The 26,580-nt window shown below is 39.5% G+C and overlaps 1 protein-coding gene across 4 annotated transcripts in view; it reads left to right on the forward strand.

The window, feature by feature from the left end:
• Positions 1–26,580, forward strand: part of C15H11orf49 (chromosome 15 C11orf49 homolog) — a 228,049-nt gene that overhangs the window by 22,003 nt on the left and 179,466 nt on the right. For all 4 annotated transcript variants that reach the window (XM_010371092.2, XM_030918979.1, XM_010371091.2 and 1 more), the window contains exon 2: positions 18,795–18,897. In XM_010371092.2, the coding sequence (XP_010369394.1) occupies positions 18,795–18,897 (103 nt within the window). The remainder of the gene's footprint in view (positions 1–18,794; positions 18,898–26,580) is intronic.

Consider the following 26,580-nt stretch of genomic DNA (forward strand, 5'->3'; position numbering starts at 1 on the left):
AAGAGTGAAACTCTGTCTCAAAAAAAAAAAAAAAAAAAAAAAAAAATTCATCAATGTTGTAGTGTATTTCAGCACTTCATTCCTGTTGTGGCTAAATAATATTTTTTGATTGTATGTGTACATCACATTTTGTTTATTCATTCATCACTTGATGGACCTTTGGATTATTTTCACCACTTGGATGTTATGAAAATACTGCTGGGAACATCTGTATACAAGTTTTTGTTCAAACACCTTTTTTCATTTCTTTTAGGCATATACCTAAGTGTGGAATTTCTAGGTCATTTGGTAACTCTTTAACTTTTTAAAGGATTGTCAAACTTTTTCAAAGCAGCTGCTCTGTTTTACCCATCAGCAATGTCTGAGGGTTCTAATTTCTCCATATCTTTTCCAATACTTGTTGTTGTCTTTTTTGTTATAGCCATCCTAGTGCATGTGAAGTAGTATCTCACTGTGGGTTTGTCTTGCATTTCCCTAATGATTAATGATGTTGAGTGTCTTTTCATGTGTTTTTGGCTAAGGGTTTGTCTTCTTGGAGAAATGTCTACTCAAATCTTTTGCCTCTTTTTTTGTTTTGTTTTGTTTTTTTGAGACAGTGTCTCACTCTGTCGCCCAGGCTGGAGTGCAGTGGCGCAATCTCGGCTCACTGCAAGCTCCACCTCCTGGGTTCACGCCATTCTCCTGCCTCAGCCTCCCGAGTAGCTGGGACTACAGGCGCCCGCCACTATGCGTGCCTAATGTTTTGTATTTTTAGTAGAGACGGGGTTTCACCGTGTTAGCCAGGATGGTCTCAATCTCCTGACCTCATGATCCGCCCGCCTCGGCCTCCCAAAGTGCTGAGATTACAGGTGTGAGCCACCACGCCCGGCCTTTTTGCCTCTTTTTAATTGGGTTGAAGTTAAGATGGCAGTTCAGATCTGGATTGTTGAATTGTAACAGTATTTACATATTCTGGATACTAGACCCTTATAGATATATGATTTGCAAATATTTTCTCCCATCTTGTGGGTTGTCTTTTTACTTTCTTGATAGTGTCCTTTGTAGTACAGTTTTTAATTTTGATGAAGTCCATTTATTTTTTCTTTGGATATTTATGCTTTAGGTGTTATATCTAAGAAATGGTTACCTAAACCAAGTTCACAAAACTTTGTACCTATTTTTTATTCTAAGAGTTTTATAGTATTAGCTTTTACATTTAGGTCTTTGATCCATTTTGAGTTAATTTTTAATATGGCTTGAGGTAGGAGTCCAAAATCATTTTTTTACATATGAGTATCCACTTGTCCCAGCACCATTTAAAAAAAAAATACTGTTCTTTCCCCATTGAGTGTTTTTGGCACTGTATTAGTTCATTCTCACACTACTATAAAGACATACCTGAGACTGAATAATTTATATAGGTAAGAGGTTTAATTGACTCACAGTTCAGCATGACTGGGGAGACCTCAGGAAGCTTACAATCATGGCAGAAGAGGAAGCAAACATGTTCTTCACATGGCAGGAGCAAGGAGAAGTGCTGAGCAAAAGGGAGAAAAGTCCCCTATAAAACCATCAGCTCTTGTGAGAACTCTCCCACTATCACAAGAACAACATAGAGGTAATCACCCCCATGATTCCCCCACTGGGTCCCTTCCATGACACGTGGGGATTATGGGAGCTGCAGTTCAAGATGAGATTTGGGTGGGGACACAGCCAAACCATATCAGGCACGTATGTCAAAAATCAATTTGCTATAAAATATAAGGGTTATTTCTAGACTCTCAATTCTGTTTCATTGGTTTCTATGTCTGCCTTATGCCAGTACCACACAGTCTTGGTTACTGTAGCTTCGAATAAGTTTTGAAATTGGGAATGTGAATCCTACAACTTTGTTCTTCTTTTTTGAGATTGTTTTGGTTATTCTGGGTCTTTTGCATTTCCTTATGAATTTTAGGATCAGCATGTCAATTTCTCTCCAAAAAGCCAGCTGGGATTTTGATAGGGACCGTATTGAATTTGTAGGTCAGTTTGTGGAGTGTGCCATGTTAACAATATTAAGTCTAACAACTTATGAACATGAAGTATCTTTCCTATTATTTAGGCCTTTAATTTCTTTCAACAGTGTTCTATAGTTTTCATTGTATAAGTCTTATACTTCTTTGTTAAATGTGTTCTTAAGTATTTCATTTTTATATTATTATAGTTAGCACTGTTTTCTCTATTTCACCTTTGAATTGTTCATTGCTCCTATATAGAAATATAGTGCCAGCCTGGGCAACATGGCAAAACCTCATCTCTACTAAAAATATAAAAAATTACCTGGGCGTGGTGGTGCTTACCTGTAGTCCCAGCTACTCAGGAAGCTAAGGTGGGAGAATCACCTGAATCTGGGAAGCTGAGGCTGCCGTGAGCCATGTTCACACTACTGCCCTCCAGCCTGGGCAACGGGAGTGAGACCCTGACCAAAAAGGAAAAATGATCTTGTATCTTGCAACATTGCTGAACTAGTATATTAGCTCTAATAGTTTCTTAGATTTCTTAGGATTTTTTATACCAGATAATGTCATCTGCAAGTAGATCTTCCTTTCCAGTCCGGATGCTTTTTTTTTTTTTTTCTTGCCTAATTGTGCTGGTTAGAACCTGCAATACAATGTTGAGTCGAATTGGCAAAACTGGGCATCTTTGTGTTGTTACCGATAGGAGGAAAGCACATTTTGTCTTTTGCCATCAAGTATAGTGTTAACTGTAGGGGTTTTGTAGACATTCTTTATCAGGTTGAGGAAGTTCCCTTTTATTCCCAGTTTGTTTAGTTTTAGTTTTTTTTTTCATGAAAGGATGTTAGACTTTGTCTAGTAGTTTTTCCACATCTTTTGAGATGATCAGGTAGTAGGGTTTAAGTCTTTTAAAAATCCCTTCAGTGATATTTTAGCAGAGGTTTTGGAGGGAAAAAAGAAAACACATTTAATCTGATATATTTAACTGCAAGATATAAAAGAGACTTTAAAAAAGATATTAGGGGCCGGGTGCGAGGAGGCCTAGATGGGCAGATCATCTGAGGCCAGGAGTTCAAGACCAGCCTGGCCAACATGGTGAAACCCGTCTATACTAAAAATACAAAAAAAAATTAACTGGGTGTGGTGCACACACCTGTAATCCCAGCTGCTTGGGAGGCTGAGGCATGAGAATCGTTTGAACCCTGGAGATAAAGGTTGCAGTGAGCTGAGATCACGCCACTGCACTCCATCCTGGGCAACAGAGTGAGACTCTGTCTCAAAAAAAAAAGATATTAGGAATGAATGTAGTTTGTTTGAAGTTGGTCATAGCTAGACCATAGTTTAAGAAATTTGTAAATTTAGAAAAGATAACTGCTTGACCATGCTAAAACACCAATTATTTTTAAATGTATAATTAAAATAATAAATAATAACCTATTATCCCTCTAAGAAAAAGGAAAAGTATAGATTTTTATTGGATGACTCAGCAATTTTCTGTCTGGTCTCGTTACCTTCAATTCTTTCTCTTTATTTCTATCAGTGCTATCTTTCTAAAACCTAAATTGGATCTGGTTAAAATCTTTCACTAACTCCCCATGTTAGCATGGCATACAAACCTTGTGATATGACAGCTTTTTTCCCTCCACCTAGCGCAATTCTTCCATAGAACTGTTTTTTCCAGCTATGCCGAGCAATGTACAGTTCCAGAATTCACAGTGCCTTCTCTCTCTCTCTCTCTCTTTTTTTTTTTTTTTTTTTTTGAGATGGAGTCTCGCTGTGTCTCCCAGGCTGGAGTGCAGTGGCGCGATCTGGGCTCACTGCAAGCTCCGCCTCCGGGTTCACGTCATTCTCCTGCCTTAGCCTCCCGAGTGACTGGAACTACAGGCGCCTGCCACCACGCCCGACTAATTTTTTGTATTTTTAGTAGAGACGGAGTTTCACCAGGTTAGCCAGGATGGTCTTGATCTGCTGACCTGGTCATCTGCCCACCTCGGCCTCCCAAGGTGCTGGGATTACAGGCGTGAGCCACCGCTCCTGGCCCGCAGTGCCTTCTCTTATCTCTGGGCCTCAATACAGACTGTTTTGTTTACCTAGAACTGTAATTCTCAAACTTTTTGGTTTCAGGATGTCTTTACACTTTTAAAAATAATTGAGGATTTCATTGAGCTTTAGGTAGGATATATCTATCAAATTGTTACTGAAACTCCAGGGGTTTGATGTAGGTCCTATTGCTTGCCACACAGAAAGCTGATCACTGAGACTACGAGTATTGCCAGGGAACAAGGCTTTAATCGGGTGCTGAAGCTGAGGAGATGGGAGATGAGTCTCAAATTCATCTCCCTGACCGACTAAAATTGGGGGTTTTTATAGCAGGGAAGAAATGTAACCATGTGTGGGAAAATGGGAATTAGGGAGGGCTAAGGAAAAGGAATTGGTCAGTAGGAAGCAGGTGGTTGGACAGACAATCATGACAGGTGAGTGCTCAAATTTTAAGACTGGGAGGGTCAATTTCTATGTTTATTCAAAGAAGCCATAAACATCAGTTCTATAGGACAAGTGGACCACTTTCAAAATGTTACTATATTTGAATTTAAAACAGAAAATTTAAACATTAATTCATTTAAAATAACAATAATAAGCCTATAGCATATTAACACAAACAGCTTTTTTTTTTTAATTTTTTTGGAGACAGAGTCAGGCTCTGTTGCTCAGGCTAGAGTGCAGTAGTACAATCTCGGCTAACTCTACCTGCTCCTCCCGGTTTCAAGTGATTCTTCTATCTCAGCCTCCCGAGTAGCTGGGATTACAGGCATGCGCCACTATGCCTGGCTAATTTTTGTATTTTTAGTAGAGATGGGGTTTTGCCATGTTGGTCAGGCTGGTCTCGAACTCTGGACCTCAAGTGATCTGCCCGTTTCAGCCTCCCAAAATATTAGGATTATAGGCATGAGCCACCGTGCATGGCCTAAATAGCATTTTTGTTAAAAATATTTTCCGGCCGGGCGCGGTGGCTCAAGCCTGCAATCCCAGCACTTTGGGAGGCCGAGAAGGGTGGATCACGAGGTCAGGAGATCGAGACCATCCTGGCTAACACGGTGAAACCCCGTCTCTACTAAAAATACAAAAACTAGCCGGGCGAGGTGGCGGGCGCCTGTAGTCCCAGCTACTCGGGAGGCTGAGGCAGGAGAATGGCGTAAACCTGGGAGGCAGAGCTTGCAGTGAGCTGAGATCCGGCCACTGCACTCCAGTCCGGGTGACAGAGCGAGACTCTGCCTCAAAAAAAAAAAAAAAAAAAAAATTTTCCAAAAACCAAAATAATTAGTGAGAATAGTAGCATTATTTTATACTTTTGCATATCTTTAATCTTTTAGCTGGGCGTGGTGGTGGGCGCCTGTAATCCCAGCTACTTGGGAGGCTGAGGCAGAAGAATCACTTGAACCTGGGAGGCAGAGGTTGCAGTGAGCAGAGACCTTGCCATTGCACTCCAGCCTGGGCAACAGAGTGAGACTCCATCTCTAAAAAAACAAAAAAAAGAAACAGGCCAGGCACGGTGACTCATGCCTGTAATCCCAGCACTTTGGGAGGCCGAGGTGGGTGGATTACTTGAGATCAGGAGTTTGAGATCAGCCTGGCCAACATGGTGAAACCCAGTCTATAGCAAAAAACAAAACAAAACAAAACAAAAATTAGCTGGGTGTGGTGGTGTGCACCTGTAGTCCCAACTACTTGGGAGGCTGAGGTGGGAGGCTCACTTGAACCTGGGAGGCAGAGGTTGCAGTGAGCTAAGATAATGCTGCCGCATTCCAGTCTGGGTGACAGAGTAAAACTCTGTCTCAAAAAAAACAAAAAACAAACAAACAAAAAACACACACAAAATACTCCAATTTTTACCTGGAGATTGGAGAAATTAGGGAAGAAACCAAAGAAACTATATTTTCTTATAAAATAAAAATTGAAGAAAAAAAAAAGGCTGGGTGCAGCGGCTCACACCTATAATCCCAGCACTTTGGGAGGCTGAGGCAGGAGGACTGCTTGAGCCCAGGAATTTGACACCATGCTGGATGACATAGTGAGACCCTGTCTCTACAAAAAAATTTAAAAATTAGCCAGGCATGGTGGTATACGCTTGTAATCCCAGCTACTCAGGAGGCTGAGGTAGGAGGATCGCTTGAGCCTGGGAGGTCAAGGCTGCAGTGAGCCATGATCACACCACTGCACTCCAGCCTGGGCAACAGAGCATGACCCTCTCTCAAAAAATGTTTTAAAGTTAAAAAAGAAAATATATTTCTGTAGTGCAATAACAAAGTGATTTGTGCAGGGAAAACTAAAAATTCTGGAGACTTTTTAAAACTCAGCAATATTTGTATAAAGAAATATTTATAATGTGAAAACAAAATACTTCATTAAATTTTGAAAAATATATTAAGCAAAAAAGGAAAGAAAAATGAGAAAGGAAAAATGCTAGAAATACAGGAGATACATTGGTTTAATTTTAACCCTCTTATGTATATGTATTTCTAGCTCCTTTTACTTTAGCTTTTCTCATCTCTTAGGTAATGAAAATGTTCAGTTGTTGCCGTGATTTTGCTTGCTTTGTACAAATAAAAATGTTAGCTTTGTGGTTATAGACAGAAATACGGAAAACTTTAGAGCTACTTTGAGCAAGCCCAAGAACTTTGAATATTGAATCAAGAGGAGAAAAAATGAAGAAAATATTTCAAGTTCTTTATCTGTAAAATGATGGAGATAAACAATATGATCTGAAAGTCCTTCTACTTCTTAAGTTTTTATAATTCAGGAGCAGTGGTAAGAATAGTAATGAAGTTTCTAACTACTACTTCCAAGTTAAGTACAATCCAGAGATGCCAGTGGGACAGAATCTGTGGGAGGATGTGGAAGGACTTAAGTGGTTTTAAGTCTGGGTGAAGAGGAATAGTGTGTTTAATAGAAATTGGTGAAGACAAGGAATTTTCAGGTCAGGGGGCTTAATGGTTCATCATTGTGTTTGTTACAGAGTTTTAGGAGAGTGGTGGGGAAAAAGAGAAAAAGAAAATGGACTATGTGCTTCTAGGAAGAGAGATGTGAGTTCTGGCATCGTTTTCTAGCATGTAGGCAATGAACGCTCAGGGGAGCTATAGATGAGTGTTAGGGTGTTCTTGAATGCTCTAAAATTATATGCAACCTATTATATTCATTTTTCTGTGAGAAAGCACTTGTAGCTTTAATCAGATTCTTATCATAAGCTAACAAAGCCACTTGCTCTTAAAAATGAATAATAAAGACTTTAAATGATTAAAAATGGAGAAAAAGTGACACTTCAGTGTTCCTGCAGTGGGTGAATATAGTCATTGTGATATTTTCAGAGTAAGCTAGGTTTCAGTCACACACACACACACGCACACATACACACACAATGAGAGAAATGTATAGAATCGTGGGGAATTTGCTGTACAGTTCTGGGTTTTGGCTTGCTATTATTAACTGCACCTTGGGCATGTTACATAACCTCCCTAAGCCTCAATTTCCTCTGCTATAAAATAAGGATAAAAGTACCTTAAATGGTGGTTGTGAAAATTAGAGACAATGTAAGTTGAGTACATAGTAGAGTGCTTGGCACAGAATAGGTATTTGGTAACCCTCTCCCCACAAGAGTTTTTAAAGTTTCTGTATTTACTTTAGGGCCCTTATTGTAAACAGTCATCCATCAGTATATGCAGGGGGTTAGTTCCAGGTTATACCAAAATCTGTGCATACTCAAGTCCTGCAGTTGGCCCTGTGGAACCCGAATCTATGAGAAGTTGGGCCTCCCTATACATGGGTTTTGCTTCCTGAGAATACTGAAGATTTGGTTGAATACTTTGAGATTTGGTTGGAAAAAAATCCTCACTTTTAAGTGGACCCAAGCTATTCAAATCCATATTGTTCAAGGGTCAACTGTATTTCACTTTGAAGGACTGGTCCTCAGCAAGTTCATCTTCTGAACTACTCAGTGATGCTCACACTCAAGAAGACCATATCTTATTAAGTGGTTAGTTTAGAGGCTCTTTCCCATGCAGATTTGCAAGCGGAGTGTGTAAAAATCACACATTGCACTTGTTGCCTGGCAGCACGTGTCCCTGAGTGGTAGTACATGGCTTGCATTGTAATGTTATCAGTGCTGGGGCCAGCTGGCTAGACATGTACTGCCACATGGGCTAGGGACTCCATTCCTCAACAAAACAGCAGCCAGCACTAGGGTTAACAGAAAATGACAAACCAGGCATGGATGAGGGAGGCGCCAGCACAGCAGCGGGATATCCTTTGATTTGCTTCTGTTATTTGCATGTCTCTCTTGTGATGTCTGTGAAATGTTTAGAATGACAGAGTTTTTAAAAGACCTGCTGACTCCGCCTGAAAAATGTTTAAAACCTCCCGTTTAGAGACCTATTATGTCCAGCTAGCCTGCATTTTCTATATCTTTTTCTTTATTTTTTATTAATGCAAACATTTGCATGAAGACAGAACCTTTGTTTCTTAAAGAGTTCATCTGCTCCTGCTGCTTACTGGCCCTGCCACGCAAGAGCACAACAGAACCTTTGTTAGGCTTTCAGCAAAGCTGTTTATGAACGGTGGCTTACTGAGGACTGCTTCCTGTGCTGTGTGCTTCCATTTTGTCTAAAAAGAAAAAAAGAAAATAGTTCTTAGGAGTGAAAAGAATTTGGACTTTCTTTTATTCAAGTCCTGGATGTTGAAATGACAAGTATCCCCCAAATTTGTGAGGAACTGGTAATTGCATCGAATGCATTTTTTCACTTTACCTTGAACATAATGAGGCTCTTAGTAACAATAGAAGGAACAAGTGCCTTCTCATTGGACTAGAGAGAAGGAACAGTAAAAAGACAACAGAAAGAGTGGTTGAGAACAGAACAAAAGTGGCTTCCAGTAAGAACCCTAATGTTGTAATAGAATGTGTTTTGGTATTTAGTGTTTCCCACCTGGGAGGCACAGTCCTAAAGTGGTTGAGTTGAATAAAGAACAGCATCACAGTTTATAAATAGTGGATACAGCTTGTATGTTCATTCAGTAAATATTTGAATGTCTACCATGTGGAAGACACTGAATGGTCCTGAGTGTTAAAGGAAATAAAATATAAATGAGTATGGTGCCTATCCTGAAGGATCAGGACATCCAACAAAGAAGATAACATGTGTATAACAGAAATAACTATATATCAAGGTAGAAAATGCCGCTGGAAATATTTAAAATAGTTGTTTAGGGAGTTCAGGAAAAGGAACGATCGATCACTTCTGGCTGGGACAGAATCAGGGAAAGGTTCACGAAGAAGGTGGCATTTGAGTTGGGCCTGGCAGGAAAGGTAGGATTGAACATTGCAACATTCCTAAAATTGATGAGTCAAAAATTTTGTTGGTCTAGTAAAACAGATCCAAAGTATGTTTTTATCGGGTACTTTGGTGGTGTTTTTATACCATTAAGTTAGATGATATGTTAAGTGTTAGTATGAGTTTTCTGTGTAAACTAAACTGGGGCCTCTCTGTCTAGCCTATTCTGTTCCAACCCTTTGCCCCATATGGTTTTTGTGCACTTTGGCCTAGGCCTTTTTGTATCTATAAATATCTACAATAGCATCCTTTACTTTCATAACAAAAATAGAAACTCAAAGGGATTATTGAGCATTATTACAGCTATATCCCATAAACAGTATGCGGAGATAGTTCTTAGTGGGGATTTGACATGTGAGACTCTTATTTGAAAAAGAATCTCCACCTTCGTGCAGAGCCACATCAACCACAAGAGAGAGGATAGGGAATTCTAAGCCCGTGAGTTTTCAGTTACTTTAAATTAGAACTTTTCTGTATCTTTTTGTCATTAGAAAAAATGAGATCCTGTTACTGTTAGTTCGGTTGTTGTGAAAGCCAACTAATTTTTATGTAATATTTTTAATGTAAAACACCAAGCAAATGATTAAGTTGTTGTATTAGTATCTTATTGCATTACTATCACTGATCTGTATATTCATAGTTAAATTACATATTACCAATTAATATTAATCTGTACATTTAATAATAATCGATAAATACATGGTTTGCCCCCAAAGGCTATACTTTTTTTTTTTTTTTTTTAAAGAGACAGGAGTCCTCCTATGTTGGGCTTGAACTCCTGGGCTCAAGGGATCCTCCTGCCTCAGCCTCCTGAGTAACTGGGACCACAGGCGTGCACCACCATGCCTGGCTGCAAGACTACAACTCGTGCTATAGCGCAATTAATTTTCACCTTGTAATTTTATTACTTCCCTGTTTGACAGCATTATGAGTGGCATATGATTTACTACATGTTTAGCAATTTATGGGATTTTATTTTTTACCCATGATACTTTCTGGAAAATAGTTATGTGAATGTTTATGGCGTTGACTTGATAGCTATACTGCTGTATGAGTAATTATTTTTGCAAAGTTTTTGCCATGACAAATATTACTTGGGTTCTTCATATGTCCCTTAGATTGTAACTGTGGGAAACTTAAGTGCTACTTTAGATTTCTCTGGTGTTCAGGACGTACATTTTGTTATGGTCAGCTAGCTGAGTGCTTTAAGTTTGAACTTCTATGAAAATCTCCTTAACAACAAAAAAGAGGCTGGGTGCAGTCGCTCACGCCTGTAATCCCAGCACTTTGGGAGGCCAAGGCAGGCAGATCACCTGAGGTCAAGAGTTCGAGATCAGCCTGGCCAACATGGTGAAACCCTGTCTCTACTAAAAGTACAAAAATTAGCCAAGCATGGTGGCGGGCGCTGTAATCCCAGCTACTCAGGAGGCTGAGGCAGGAGAATCACTTGAATCCTGGAGGCAGAGGTTGCAGTGAACCAAGATCACGCCACTACACTCCAACCTGGGTGACAACAGCGAGACTCCGACTTAAAAAACAAACAAAAAAAGATTCTGTAGTTTCTGGCACTTGAAATTGTAGGACTCCAACCTACAAATGCTGTATTATTATGAGATTTAGGCTGGAAATACTGAGGCAGTAGGATTTAAGCACTTACCCTTAATTGACATCCCAAAAACTATAAAAAACAAAACAAAACAAAACAAAACAACAACAACAAAAAAAAGTTTTAGGAAGGAGAAGGGAGGAGGGGAGGATTAATGGTTGACCAGAGACTGTTTTGAATGTCAAGGCACTCAGCTTTGCACAGCTATTAACCAGTACAATACCCCTTTTGGTTGAAGGAAATAGACTTTAGTTTTTCATCCTCTACTTAACATAAAGATCTTTAGTCACCTCTTGTTTTCTGGTTGTCACAGGTGATGTTAGCATATGTATAATGCTTTGTTTGCCTCTGGCGTGTCTTTTAGTATTTGAGTTTGACTAGCCGTATAGCAGCACTTTAGTGGTTTGGATGCATAGATGCAATGTATTGCTTTTGTCTGTTTTATAATTAACAATTATAAAATAAAAGATCGTTCCTTAATTTGCAAATTTGTTCTCAGAAAGTTCCGTTTGATACATGTCATACTGCATGGCTCTTTAAAGGTGGCAGTATCATGCAGTGCAGACTGGAATATAGGATAATAGGCTTATACACTTGGGAGTAGAGAAGGTCTTTTTGAATAGGACAAAAAGCACACCAAAAAAAGGCACAGATACATTATTTTGACTGTATCAATATTTAAAACTTCTGTAAAATGAAAGATACCACAGACAAGTTAAAAGAAAACCATGAAGTAGATATATGTATTTGTGACATGTATAGAATTATCTACAAGTCAAGAAGAAGAAAAAAAGACAACCAGAGAAGAAAATTGGCAAAGGATAAGAAATACAAATAAACCTGAAAATGTGCTTAACTTTATTTGTAATCAAGAAAAGTAAAATTAAAACAACAGAGAAAAGCTATTTTCTAACTATTAAATTGGCAAAATTATAAAGCATTAGGCCAAGGATAGTGAAAATAGATACTCATATGACTGGTAGCGTGCAAATTGGAATAACTAATTTGTAAAAGCAATTGTCTATCTCTGGTAAACATGAAGATATCCTGTGTATCCTATGAAATGCCAATTCCATCTTGAGGTATTTACCTTAGAAAAACTCTTGTACATATGTACAGGGAAACACGTACAAGAGTGTGCAACCCAGCCCAGTTTATTATAGTGAAAACATGGAAACAACCTAAATGTTTATCAATGGGAAATATTTACCATTGGGAACTATCAAAAGGGTAAGTAGGTTCCATTTTGTTTTATAAAAGATTTCCAGACATTGTTGAATAATAAAAAAACAACAACAAGATACAGAAAAGTATATATTATACACTTAAAAACAACTTAAAGCATGAAAACAAAACAAGCTCACAAGCCGTATTTCTTTATTTTTGAAAATATGCACCCCAAACTGGTAATAGTTGTTATCTGTGGGAACTGGGATTAGTCTTTAGCTTTGTCTGTATTGTTTAAACCTTTAAAAATTATTATGTTTAACTAGAAATAAACATTTTTTAAAATTTAAAGATCATACCAATACTTTGATTTACCAATTTAAGCTTCTTAATACTATAAAGTATTAACAGTGAAGAGCCAGCAATTTCTAGATAATAAAACGTAAGATGGGGCACATTGTAGGTTTTTGGATTTTTCTTGTTTTGCTTTCATTTTTGGTTTTAAGAGGTAGTGGGGTGAATGGAAGAATATGGGCTTTGGAGCCAAATCTAAGTTTGAATCCAAGCTCTGCCATTTATTTAGACTTTGGGCAGGTTTCTTAACCTCTCTAAGTTTTAAAAAAATGCTGTTACCTACTTCATTGGGTTGTGTAAGAATTACATGTGCTAGTTTTCCTCATTTCCCCCCTTCCCTTTGGTTAAGGGAAATTGGTCTAGTGTGGTCTAAGATCAAAGATGGTCTCGTATGGATGACAAAATGTTTCACAAGAACACACAATATCCTTGGACCAGGATATACCAGTAAAGATGGAGGATGTAAATAATTAATTTTAGAGGTCTGTTAACTTTTTAAACCATTAAGCTATCTATCTGTACCTCACAAGATCAAATACTAGATTATATTAGTGATTTATAAATGATATTGAACTTGAAACTTCTAAGTAGTTTACATGACAGGTTGTTGATTAACAGGTCTACTTTTTTTTATCTTAGAGAGCATTTTAATTTAGTTCAGCAAACGTTTATTTGTGCCATCCAGGATCTCAATCTCCAGAGGCCTCATAGACCAAAATATGTCTCAAAAGGAAGGGAGGAAAACTCTATGTATTTATCAATTTATTTATCAAACTCTGGCAAGGGAGGAAAAAGTTGAGTATATGTATATACTCTGCTTTTCACTTGTACTGCTATTGCCTATGTGTGCATCTGTTAATACCATATATAGCAATTCAGGTGAAGATTTTTTTCCAGTGAGACTTACTTATTCTAGTATTGGGACTCTGTATTAAATAATAATTTTTTAAAAAGAGTGCTCTAACTAATGTTAAGGTGGAAATTCTAGACCCCTCAAGCAAAAATTTCCGAATAGGACCCCTTATCATTTAATTGTGAAATAAACAACTAACACTTTGATGGTATTTATGCTTGGGAAGAGAGTAAAAAGAAATAGTTTTGGATTTTCCCCATATAAATTAGGGCCTGCCAAGTAATTAGCAGTTAATAAATGAATGCTTCCTACAAGTTTAAAGGCCATACCTGAAATGGGTATATGATGATGTATATTTTTATTTTTATTTTTTTATTTTTATTTGTTTTGAGACGGAGTCTCGCTCTGTCGCCCAGGCTGGAGTGCAGTGGCCGGATCTCAGCTCACTGCAAGCTCCGCCTCCCGGGTTTACGCCATTCTCCTGCCTCAGCCTCCCGAGTAGCTGGGACTACAGGCGCCTGCCACCTCGCCTGGCTAGTTTTTTGTATTTTTTAGTAGAGACGGGGTTTCACCGTGTTAGCCAGGATGGTCTCCATCTCCTGACCTCGTGATCCCCCTGTCTCGGCCTCCCAAAGTGCTGGGATTACAGGCTTGAGCCACCGCGCCCGGCCGATGATGTATATTTTTATAGTTGTAGGTTTTATATATCCCAAGAATCTTTGAAGATAATCTAAACATCTTGAAGAGCAGAACTTTCAATAAGGAGGTAAAGGGCTAATATTGTTTGAGCACTTACTGTCTGCCAAGCACTATTCTAAGATGATTACACAGATTATTTTATTTAATCCTCACCACAGTCTTCTGTGGCAGGTACTAGTATTGCCCAATTTTATAGAAAAGGGCAGAGAGATAAAGTAATTATTATATAAAGGCACACAGTCAGTAAATGACAGAGCTAGAAATCAAATCCAGATTCAGTTGGTCAAGAGCCCATGTTCTTAACCATTGCAGTAAAAATTATTATGCTGTTTTAATCTATAGAGTCAGCATATAGCAATATTAATATAATCATTGACATGTTACCTTTTGCATATATTGAATGTTTTCTAAAGAAGTAGTTTATTATCAGACATATTCTTAGAATCATACCCATTTTATAGCAGGATTGACAGTGTTGTAAAGAGATTATGTGATCACCATGGGGTGAGTCAACAGAACCAAGAAGTTTCTGATACACAGTTGCCTTCACTTGCTAGGTTCGAGTAAGGATCATATAGTGTTTACTTACATTTGCCTTAGATTTTTCAGTATAGCATGATGAAATTCTAAATGCTTATTTCAGACAGTGATGCTCTCTGAGCAAGACATGGACGATTGGGCATTAGAGTGAATTTTAGGGCACTAGATCATAGGTACATGTTAGAAAACTTAATCCTCATCTTGTTATGGAACTCATGGCAAAGCCAAAGAGGAAAAGCCTGTCTTAAATGCTTTTCCTTTTCCAGGAGGGCAGCTAAGGTGCCCAGATATCTTTGCCCTCCAGGGATGCAGGTGTGCTGTTTTTATTCTTTAATCATTCACGTAAATTAAAGCCTATTCCTTTGCGTTAAAAAAAAAATGTAAAATGACACTCTCCATGTTTTATTGCCAGGAAAGAGCTTTGAACTTCTGTCTCATTGAAGTTTGATAAACTAAGGATTTTCCAGTGTTGGGTGGTACCCTTAACCACAGAGGGAACATTAGACTGATAAGAGCTGCAGGTGAAGGAAACCACCAGGGCACAGCAATTAGGGAGAGCTTTGCATTTGGCTCTTGGCTGGTGTAAAACTCTCGCCAGAGAGGAACTTTTCTTCTTAGCTTCTTCCCTTCACCCACACATAAAAAGAACAGCAGGGCTTTCTCTTTCTACTTTGTGAACTAGGAATGGATGGGATGGTTCTTTTCAAGAAACTTTGAAATTTAGGGACAAGTTCTAACTTCACACAATGCTGACTGGTATGAAGGTGGGTGGACAGGACAGACAGACATACACACACATATAAATTCACATGGACTCAAATGGACCGTATCTCTCAGGTGATTTTACTATTAACATACATTCCTGCCTTTGTGCACTGTGTAAAATAAAGATAATTTTTAAAGTGTTAATGGTGAGGCAGTGTGTTAAGAGAATGAGTTTTTGGTATCAGGTAAACCTTGGTTCAAATCTTGGCTTCTCTTCCCATTAGCTGTGTAAATTATTTTAATTTTATAAGTTTCAGTTCTTCCACTTGTAAAAATAGAAGTCTAAGAATAACTATTATAGTATTGTATTTGGAACAAATAGAATAAAGCATGTGAAACAATTAGTACAATACTGTATCTGTCACGTTGTTTAATAAATTGTACAAGTACTGAAAAATGGTAGCTGTTATTATTTGTAATATGAAACTAAATGTCTGATTGGCAGATAAATGTTAAACATGCATGGTCCAATATATTTCTTTCTTTTCTTTTTTATATTTTTGGTATAAAGTCTATTTTCCAGAAAATTCCTCCTTTTTTTTTTTTTTTTTTTCTTCTAGAAGGACAAAAGTACTTTGATTTTTACTGCTCTGAAAATATTTCTCCTGTAAAGGGCTTTCACATTAACTTTGAGTCCCTGGAGCTAGGGAGGAGGAGAAGCAGGATTTGCTTCTAAGTACAGCTCTTTCATTTCTACCATCAAAAAGAAAAAAAAAATCCTGTACTAGCCTTAGGTAGAGCTAAGTCATAAAAGGCCATATAGCCCAAGGAAGGAATCTTTTTGTAAGATCAGGATAAACCCATAGAAGAAAGGAAGGAGAACACAGAGGTGAAAATGCAGCTGATTTTAATGTTTCCCTGGCCATTTTTCCCTCCCAATTTAATACACACCTAATTATAATTATTATATTTTGAAAACAGTGTCAGAAATTGGCAGGTATTATCTTACAGCTTCACTCTCAGTTTTGGCCATTTCTTAAAGAAACAGTTTTCTAGTTGGATGAACTGTTGAGTTGAGGAACTGATTTTGTTTTTACCCCTTTTTGGGTGGGGTTGGGGGTGGGCAGTCAGGGTTTGCAGTGACTGATAGTTGTTAGTTTGGGGAAGCACTCATTTAGATAGAACGAGTCACAGAATGTAAACAGGCCATCCATCTGGACTTTAGGCTGCTGGAAACGTGGTGAAACCTTAGTCACTGTGATCATTATGGTCAAGTGCAGACTCTTGAGCTCAGGTTGGCAGATAAACTTACTTGTTTTATGAGCTTCACTAGACTACTAGGACTTCAGAAAGTTTTTTGAAACACCAGTATTTATAAACTTTAGGTAATTCCTTCATATTTTCCTGAGGAATGAAACTGTGAAAGAAGTAAATGTCTGCTTTGGCAGCAACTTCATGGAATTACTTTTTGGAAGGATATCCGTCACTTAGCGTTTTTTGTTCTCACTGCTCCAGATGAAAGTATTTTTCTGAATTTTTTATGGTAAACGGGGACACTGAATTGGAAGCTTCCGTGTAAAGTTTGTCAGGATACCACTGTCATACCTAAGGACAAAATTCAGAGAAGGGGAAGAAGTATTTGAGTATCTGACATCTAAGAAGTTCTGGCCTATGTTGTTTACTGAAGTAAACTCCCAATAACGCCATTTGAGATAGGCTTTTAAGGAAACATTATCAGTCACGTACTATGCACCAAGCACATAGTGGTGTTTTACCTGTATTATCTTACTTATTTCTCATAACCCTATAATGTAAGTACCATTATTACCCCCATTTTACCATGAAGAATAGGCTTGAAGAGTAATTTGTTTATGGTCACGTAGCTAGGAAGCAGCAGAGCTCAGAATGGAGCTCTCAACTCTCTCTAGTCAAAAGCCGAAGTTCTTAACCAGTGATTCTTAAACTTAAGGTACATAGGCCGGGCGCGGTGGCTCAAGCCTGTAATCCCAGCACTTTGGGAGGCCGAGACGGGCGGATCACGAGGTCAGGAGATCGAGACCATCCTGGCTGACCCGGTGAAACCCCTCTCTACTAAAAAATACAAAAAAAAAATCTAGCCGGGCGAGGTGGCGGGCGCCTGTAGTCCCAGCTACTCGGGAGGCTGAGGCAGGAGAATGGCGGGAACCCGGGAGGCGGAGCTTGCAGTGAGCTGAGATCCGGCCACTGCACTCCAGCCTGGGCGACAGAGCGAGACTCCGTCTCAAAACAAACAAACAAACAAACAAACAAAAAACTTAAGGTACATAAGAAGCACCAGGGGTACTTGTTAAAAATTATTGGGCTCTAGGAAGAAATTTAAGGTCACTAAATCTGGGACAGTGCCAGACTATAAAGCTGCATTTTAAACAGGGCATCCCAGGGGATTCAGATCAAGAAATTGATTGACCATATTTTGAGAAACATAGTTAAATTATATTGCTTTCCATGCTTGATAAAGAAGAAAACAGGTGCAGGCTAAGTAACTATCCAAGATTAAGCTACCAAGACAGAGCCATGATTCAAACTCAGGTCTGTCTTACTCTAATACTCATAGTTTTTATTATACGCCCATGATTAACTCACACACTTCCAAGTCACAACAAATGCAGAAAACATGATGTCTAATAAACCGAGCCAGACAGATTTCATGGTCTTGTTATTTACCAAAGTTAATAACTTGCATACACACCAGTATTAAAATTTTCATGGTCCTTAAACTTTTTTTTTTTTTTTTTAAATTAACTGAGTTTTCTTTTTTTTCTTTTTTGAGATGGAGTCTGACTCTGCCGCCCAGGCTGGAGTGCAATGGCATGATCTCGGCTCACTGCAACCTCCGCCTCCCAGGTTCAAGCGATTCCCCTCCCACAGCTTCCTGAGTAGCTGGGATTACAGGCATATGCCACTGTGTCTGGCTAATTTTTGTATTAGTAGAGACAGGTTTTCACCATGTTGCCAAGCTGGTCTGGAACTCCTGACCTCAAGTGATCTGCCTGCCTCAGCCTCCCAAAGTGCTGGGATTACAGGCGTGAGCCACTGTGCCTGGCCAGAGTTTTCTTTACAATCATACCATCCATGCTTCAAGCATGGAATTACAAACTCCCTGGGATAAGTTTCTGATGCAGAAGTGGAAAAGAATAGGAGGTAGAAAGAAAAGAACTTCCAGGTGTATCTGCTGAATGGTGCTAAATCTCCTCTTCAACCCACCCTTGTCATTGAAATGAAGAATAAAGGGTTGATGCTAATACTAACAGCCAGTCAAATGGCAATAGGTCATGTTCACATCATCTCCCAATCTATCCTTTGAGACTATAGCTCAGTTAGGGTCAGCAAGTTTGCTTTGCCTATTCCAGTCCACTGATGAAGTGTCATCAGACAGAGCCAACACCTGGATTGCCTTACACATGACCTACTAGGATTGGGATCATTATTTTTTTAGTCTTTCTCTCATTTTCTCTTTCTCTGTTGCTATTTGATTACAGCTCAGCGACATGTCCTCACCTACATGGAGGATGCAGTGTGCCAGCTGCTAGAGAACAGAGAAGATATTAGCCAATATGGAATTGCCAGGTTCTTCACTGAATAGTAAGTACATGAATGTCGTACTAATACAGTGAACCCAGAGGAGGCGCTTGGAAGCAGGCAGGACACTTGAGGAACAGAGTGGGATAATGCTGATTATGTAGTGGCAGTGAATGTTTAGTTTTGGTAGGTTGGTTGTGGGCCGCCCAAACATGTTTTGGATCATGCCTTTGGTGCAGCTAGTTTTGTCCAGTGATGTCTCATGAATGGTTTTGATTACAGTAGCTTAACAACCGCTTGTTTGATCTATTAGATCTGTTTCTTTAGGTTCCTCTTTTAACTTTCTCCTTTATTCAGAATATTCACTTTGATTTCCTTTAGTTGGTGTTCATCTGGCCTGTTTTTTTTATGGCTGGCTTTTCTCATGGAATTGTTTAGGCTAATGCTCCTTGCAGTTTTCTTTCTACAGGATGCTGTGCCAATCACTTAATGATTTAAGAGTATTTCTTTTTTTTTTTTTTTTTGTTTTTGAGACGGAGTCTCGCTCTGTTGCCCAGGCTGGAGTGCAGTGGCTGGATCTCAGCTCACTGCAAGCTCCGCCTCCCGGGTTTACGCCATTCTCCTGCCTCAGCCTCCCAAGTAGCTGGGACTACAGGCGCCCGCCAACTCGCCCGGCTAGTTTTTTGTATTTTTTAGTAGAGACGGGGTTTCGCCGTGTTAGCTAGGTTGGTCTCGATCTCCTGACCTCGCGATCCACCCGTCTCGGCCTCCCAAAGTGCTGGGATTACAGGCTTGAGCCACCGCGCCCGGCCGATTTAAGAGTATTTCTAATCAGCAAAATGAAGAGACAACCCACAGAATGGGAGAAAATATTTGCAAACTACCCATCTGACAAGGGATTAATAACCAGAATATATAAGGAGCTCAAACATCCCTATAGGAAAACATCCAATAATCCCATCAAAAAACAGACAAAAGATGTGCATAGACATTTCTCAAAACAAGACATACAAATGGCAAACAGGCATAAGCAAAGGTGCTCAACATCATTGATCATCAGAGAAACGAAAATCAAAACTACAATGAGATAACATCTCACCCCGGTTATAATGGCTTATATCCTAAAGACAGGCAATAACAAATGCTGGTGAGGATGTGGAGAAAGGGAACACTTCTACACTGTTGATGGGGATGTAAATTAGTATAACCACTATGGAGAACAGTTTGGAGTTTCCTCAAAAAACTAGGAATAGGGCTGCCATATGATCCAGCAGTTCTGTTGCTGGGTATATAACTAAAAGAAAGGAAATTAGTATATCGAATAAATATCAGTACTCCTATGTTTGTTGCAGCACTGTTTAGAGTACTAAGATTTGGAAGCAATCTAAGTGTCCATTAACAGATGAATGGGTAAAGAAAATGTGGTACATACACACAATGGAGTATTATTCGGCCCTAAAAGAGAATGAGATCCTGTCATTTGCAACAACATGAATAGAACTGAAGATCATTATGTTAAGTGAAATAAACCAGACACAGAAAGACAAACATTGGATGTTCTCACTTATTTGTGGGATCTAAAAATCAAAACAATTAAACTCATGGACAAAGAGAATAGAAGGATGGTTACCAGAGGTTGGGAAGGGTAGCGAGGGGCTGGGGGAAGAGGTGGGGATGGTTGATGGGTACAAAAAAAAAATAGAAAGAATGGATAAGACATGCTATTTGATAGCACAACAGGGTGACTAGAGTCAGTGATAACTTAGTTGTTCATTTTAAAATAACTCAAAGAGTTGGCCAGGTGCGGTGGCTCACGCCTGTAATCCCAGCACTTTGGGAGGTCGAGGCGGGTGGATCATGAGGTCAGGAGATCGAGACCATCCTGGCTAACACAGTGAAACCCTGTCTCTACTAAAAATACAAAAAATTAGCTGGGTGTGATGGTGGACGCCTGTAGTCCCAGCTACTCGGGAGGCTCAGGCAGGAGAATGGCGCGAACCCGGGAGGTGGAGCTTGCAGTGAGCTGAGATCCGGCCACTGCACTCCAGCCTGGGCGACAGAGCGAGACTCCGTCTCAAAAAAAAAAAAAAATGTATATTTAGATTGTTTGTAACACAAAGGATAAATGCTTGATGGGGTGGATACTCTATTCTCCATGATGTGACTATTTAACGTTGCATGTCTGTATCAAAACATCTCATGTGCCCCCAAAATATATACACCTACTATGTGCCCATGAAAATTAGAACTTAAAAATTTTTTTAAAGAAATATTTCTAGAGGGAGGATATCTTTCATAGATTATATATTTGAAAGATCATACTTAGGCCGGGCGAGGTGGCTCACGCCTGTAACCCCAATACTTTGGGAGGCTGAGGAGGGCAGATCATGAGGTCAGGAGTAGGAGACCAGCCTGACCAACATGGTGAAACCCCATCTGTACTAAAAATACAAAAATCAGCTGGACATGGTGGCACGCACCTGTAATCCCAGCTACTCGGGAGGCTGAGGCAGGAGAATCGCTTGAACCCGGTAGGCAGAGGTAGCAGTGAGCCGAGATGGTGCCACTGTACTCCAGCCTGGCCAACAGAGAGAGACTCTGTCTCAAAAAAAAAAAGGTCATACTTCTTTGTAAAGTATGCTTAGAATGTATAAAAGTCAAAATGATTACTACCTTTTTTATTTTTTTGAGATAGAATTTTACTCTGTTGTTCAGGCTGGAGTGCAGTGGCATCATCATGGCTCATTGTATCCTTGAACTCCTGGGCTCAAGGAATCCTTCTGCCTCAGCCTCCCTAGTAGCCGGGCCTACAGGTATGTGCTGTCATGCCCAGCTAATTTTAAAATTTTTCTTTTGTAGAGACAGTGTTTCAGTATGTTGACCAGGCTGGTTTTGAACTCCAGGCCTCAAGTAATTCTCTTGCCTTGGCCTCTTGAAGTGTTGGGATTGTAGCCATGAGCCACCATGCCCAACTGATTACCACTTTTTGAATATCACAGAACTGTTTTTAGGCTGAATGAGATAAACACTTTAAAAATACATTAATCTTCTTTTTCTTCCAACTTTTATTTTAGATACAGGGAATACATGTGCAGGTTTGTTACATGGGTACATTGCACCCAGGTAGTGAGCATAATACCCAATAGGTAGTTTTTGACCCATTACCCCCCTCCTTCCTTCCCTCTAGCAGTCCACAGTGTCTGTTGCTCCCATGTTCATGTCCATGAATGCTCAATGTTTAGCTCCCACTTATAAGTGAGAACATGTGGTATTTGGTTTTCTGTTCCTACATTAATTCACTTAGGATTATGGCCTCTAGCTCCATCCATGTTGCTGCAAAGGACATGATTTCATTCTTTTTTTTATGTCTGCATAGTACTCCATGGTATATATGTACCATATTTTCTTTATCCAATTAACCTTGATGGGCAGCTAAGTTGACTCCATGTCTTTGCTATTGTGAATAGTGCAGCGATGAATGTACGAGTGCATGGGGAGAATGATGTATTTTCCTTTGGCATACCCACTAATGAATGGGATTGCCGAGTCAAATGGTAGCTCTGTTTTAAGTTATTTGAGAAATCTCCAAACTGATTTCCACAGTAGCTGAACTAATTTACATTCCCACCAACAGTGTGTAAGCATCCTCTTTTCTTAGCAGCCTTGCCAGCATCTGTGTGTGTTGGTTTTTTTTTCCTGACTTTTTAATAATAGTCATTCTGACTGGCATGAGATGGTATCTCATTGTGGTTTTGATTTGCATTTCTCTGATGATGAGTGATAATGTCTCTGATGATGAGTGATAATGAGCATTTTTTCATATGTTTCCTGGCCACTTATATATCTTCTTTTGAGAAAGTGTCTGTTCATGTCCTTTGACCATTTTAAAATGGGGTTATTTGAATTTTGCGTCTTGGTTTAAGTCCCTTACAGATTCTGGATATTAGACCTTTGTTGGATGCATAATTTGTCAATATTTTTTCCCATTCTGTAGGTTGTCTATTGATAGTTACTTTTGCTGTGCAGAAGCTTTTTAGTTTAATTAGGTCCCACTTGTCAATTTTTGTTTTTGTTGCAATTGCTTTTGGGGACTTTGCCAAGAATTATTTGCCAAGGCTGATGTTGAGAAGGATATTTCCTAGGTTTGCTTCTAGGATTTTTATAGTTTGAGGTCTTACATTTAAATCTTTAATCTATCTTGAGTTAATTTTTGTATATAGTGAAAGGTAAGGGTCCAGTGTCATTCCTCTGCATATGGCTCGCCAGTTATCCCAGCACCATTTATTAAACAGGGAGTCCTTTCCCCATTGCTTGTTTTTGTCAGCCTTGTCAAAGATAAGATTGTTTTAAGTGTGTGCTTTATTTTTGAGTATTCTATTCTTTCCATTGGTCTACGTGTCTGTTTTCGTACAGTACCATGCAAAACACAATCTTCATGAAAGGATGTGCTAGAGAAATACAGAGCATTATTTTTATTACCAATATGCCATCACATATTTATATAATCATTTCGATTCTCTTTCCTTTTCTTCTGGTTTATTGGGAACATTCTAAGAAAGGAAGAATAATCCTTATAGGCTTCCGTTTAAGTGAATCTTGAACTCAAGTTCATCTTCCTTGAACATAGATTTTTTTTTTCCTTTCTGTTCTCCAGAGGCTCCTTGGAGATCAGACAGCTATTCAGATGGCCTCAACTTGGGTTGCTGTTAGGGGAATACTTGAGATTCCCTAGCTCTTTTGCTGAACTCTGAAGTTCTTATCAATGAAATCTAGATTTTTTATGGATTGGCATTTTAGGTTCCTTGGAAAAAGAAGCTTTCTGGGAGTAAAGTTGTTCCTTTCACCCAGTCTTCTAAAGGAGGATGAAGTAAAGAAAGGAATTTTACTTGTTCTCGTGATGCGGGCTGGAGCAAATGAGGTGGGCAGGGAATAAAGACTGAGATTGAATAGCCTTGCTTGCTTTTATAGAACTGACAAGCGAACTGACAAGCCTACAGGTCAAGTTTCTAGGCCATTTAATCTGTACCAGCACTCTTGAGGCTCCTTGCCAAGTGAAATATGACTCTTCTGGGGGTAATGCTTCTTCCTGGCTTTTTTCATTTTACTCCCCTCCTCATCTCTGTTATCAGTCTTTTCCCTATTACACTGGTTCCTTGAAGGTAGGCTTTTTTTTTTTTTTTTTTTGAGGCAGAGTCTCCCTCTGTTGCCCAGGCTAGAGTGCGGTGGTGCAGTCTTGGCTCACTGCAACCTCTATCTCCCGGGTTCAAGAGATTCTCCCGCCTCAGCCTCCTGTGTAACTGGGATTACAGGCGCCCGCCACCATACCCAGCTAATTTTTGTATTTTTAGTAGAGATGGGGTTTCACCATGTTAGCCAGGCTGGTCTCGAACTCCTGGACTCAAGTGATCTGCCCGCCTTGGCATCCCAAAGTGTTGGGATTGTAGGCGTGAGCCATTTGCATCTGGCCTCATTTAGTCTTCATCTTTGCATTTCTGGTACTTGGCATGATGCTTCGCATATACTAGATGTTAGGTAAATATTTATTGAATCTACAGCAGTGTCTATATTTTAAGTTATTGAATACTTTCTACTCTTCTAGATTTTGTTATAATAAGGACTGTTTTCTTGTTTTTTCCTCCCTTTCTTTCTTTTTTTTTTTTTTTTTGAGACGGAGTCTTGCTCTGTCGCCCAGGCTGGAGTGCAGTGGCCGGATCTCAGCTCGCTGCAAGCTCCGCCTCCCGGGTTCACGCCATTCTCCTGCCTCAGCCTCCCGAGTAGCTGGGACCACAGGCGCCCGCCACCTCGCCTGGCTAATTTTTTGTATTTTTAGTAGAGACGGGGTTTCACCGTGTTAGCCAGGATGGTCTCGATCTCCTGACCTCGTGATCCGCCCGTCTCGGCCTCCCAAAGTGCTGGGATTACAGGCTTGAGCCACCGCGCCCGGCCCTCCCTTTCTTATTTTTGGTAAAGCTCTATTTTCTGCCATTTTAGAAGCAGTATACCGTGCACCTAGCACTCCAAAAGTGAATTCCACTTTTCTGTGTAGCCAGTTCTGAGCTGTAGTGAACCAACAGTAAGGCTGACTGTAGGCAGCTTTTATCTACCAATACACTGTTGAAAAAAAATCATTAGCCAGCGGTGGTGGCACATGCCTGTAATCCCAGCTACTCAGGAGGCTGAGGCAGGAGAATCTCTTGAACCTGGGAGGCAGAGGTTGCAGTGAGCTGAGATTGTGCCATTGCACTCCACTCCAGCCTGGGCAACAAGAGCGAAACTCTGTCTCAAAAAAAAGAAAAAAAATCGTAAGATTTTCTACAGTGCTGATAGAAATGTACTTGCCAAGCGGGCTGTTTCTTGTCCCCAAAAAGCTGAAATTTACATAATATACGAGTGACACATACCTGACACTTCCATAACTCTATGACACCAGATTGGCCTGAGATAAGTTATTTCGAGAAGTGAAAAGTAAACCAGCTCCAAAAACTTTTGGGCTTTTTTTTTTTTTTTTTTTTTTTTTTAAGACTTGAAAAGTGTGGATGTATGACAGAATGGGAAGTAATGTAAGTATAATTTGGTAGACACAGAGACCTGGATGATGGAAGCTCCTGAGTTTACTTTGTGAATTTGATTTAGTTAGTGAAAATCCTTCACTTTCAGTCTTCAGTTTTTGTTTTTTTTTTTTTTTGAGATGGAGTCTTGCTCTGTCACCCAGGCTGGAGTGCAGTGGGATGATCTCGGCTCACTGCAAGCTCCGCCTCCTGGGTTCACGCCATTGTCCCGCCTCAGCTTCCGGAGTAGCTGGGACTATAGGCACCTCCCACCATGCCCAGCTAATTTTTGTTTTTTGTATTTTTAGTAGAGATGGGGTTTCACTGTGTTAGCCAGGCTGGTCTCGAATTCCTGACCTTGTGATCTGCCCACCTCGGCCTCCCAAAGTGCTGGGATTACAGGCGTGAGCCACTGTGCCTGGCCTCAGGCTTCAGTTTTGTATTGATTTATAAGAGAAACATAATGAAGTGGAAAGAGCACTACCCTAGAAGGAAGAAGAGCTCCTTATTCTTATAAGTCCTCACTCTATAACCTTGGGCAAATGTCTGAAATACGGGCTTCAGTTGCCTCATCTATGAAGTGGGTTTAATAAAGCCTTACATGCTAATCATAATCATCATAATAATATATTATAATATGCAGTTTTTACTAAACTAATACCATGTCTCAGCTACTACAATTCTTTGAGATGGGTACTATTATTATTGTTATCTCTGTTTTATAGAGGAGGAAGTGGATAGTCAGAAAGGTTAAAATAGCTTCTTCAAGTTCACAAGCTATTAAGTGACAGAGTCAGGAATCAAGCCTCATCTGCTGTATTACAGAGGCCACTGTTCTCTGTTGCCTCCAACTCACTTTACTGCTTAGTGTTGCTAGGGCTAACCAGATCATATTTGGAGGTTTCTTCTAGCTATAATTTCTCCTATTTTTGAATTCTCCCTTATGAACTATACTTTGCAAGCTTATCACACAGGCTTAGCTGGTGACCTCAGTTCATTGCCATTTAAATGTTTAATATTGGCCTTTTGGGGGATGCAACTGGAGCTGACTGTAAAGAGCAGGGAGCATGATTTTTAAAAATATGTTAACGGTACCCTTCCATCTTACAGTTTCAAGTTCGCATCTTGAGACTTTCATATATTTAACCATGGGTGATTTACCTTTAAACAGTGATAAAAGTACTCCTTGAAATTGTTT

Source organism: Rhinopithecus roxellana, chromosome 15 (assembly GCF_007565055.1).
Source record: "Rhinopithecus roxellana isolate Shanxi Qingling chromosome 15, ASM756505v1, whole genome shotgun sequence".
Lineage (NCBI taxonomy): Eukaryota > Metazoa > Chordata > Mammalia > Primates > Cercopithecidae > Rhinopithecus > Rhinopithecus roxellana.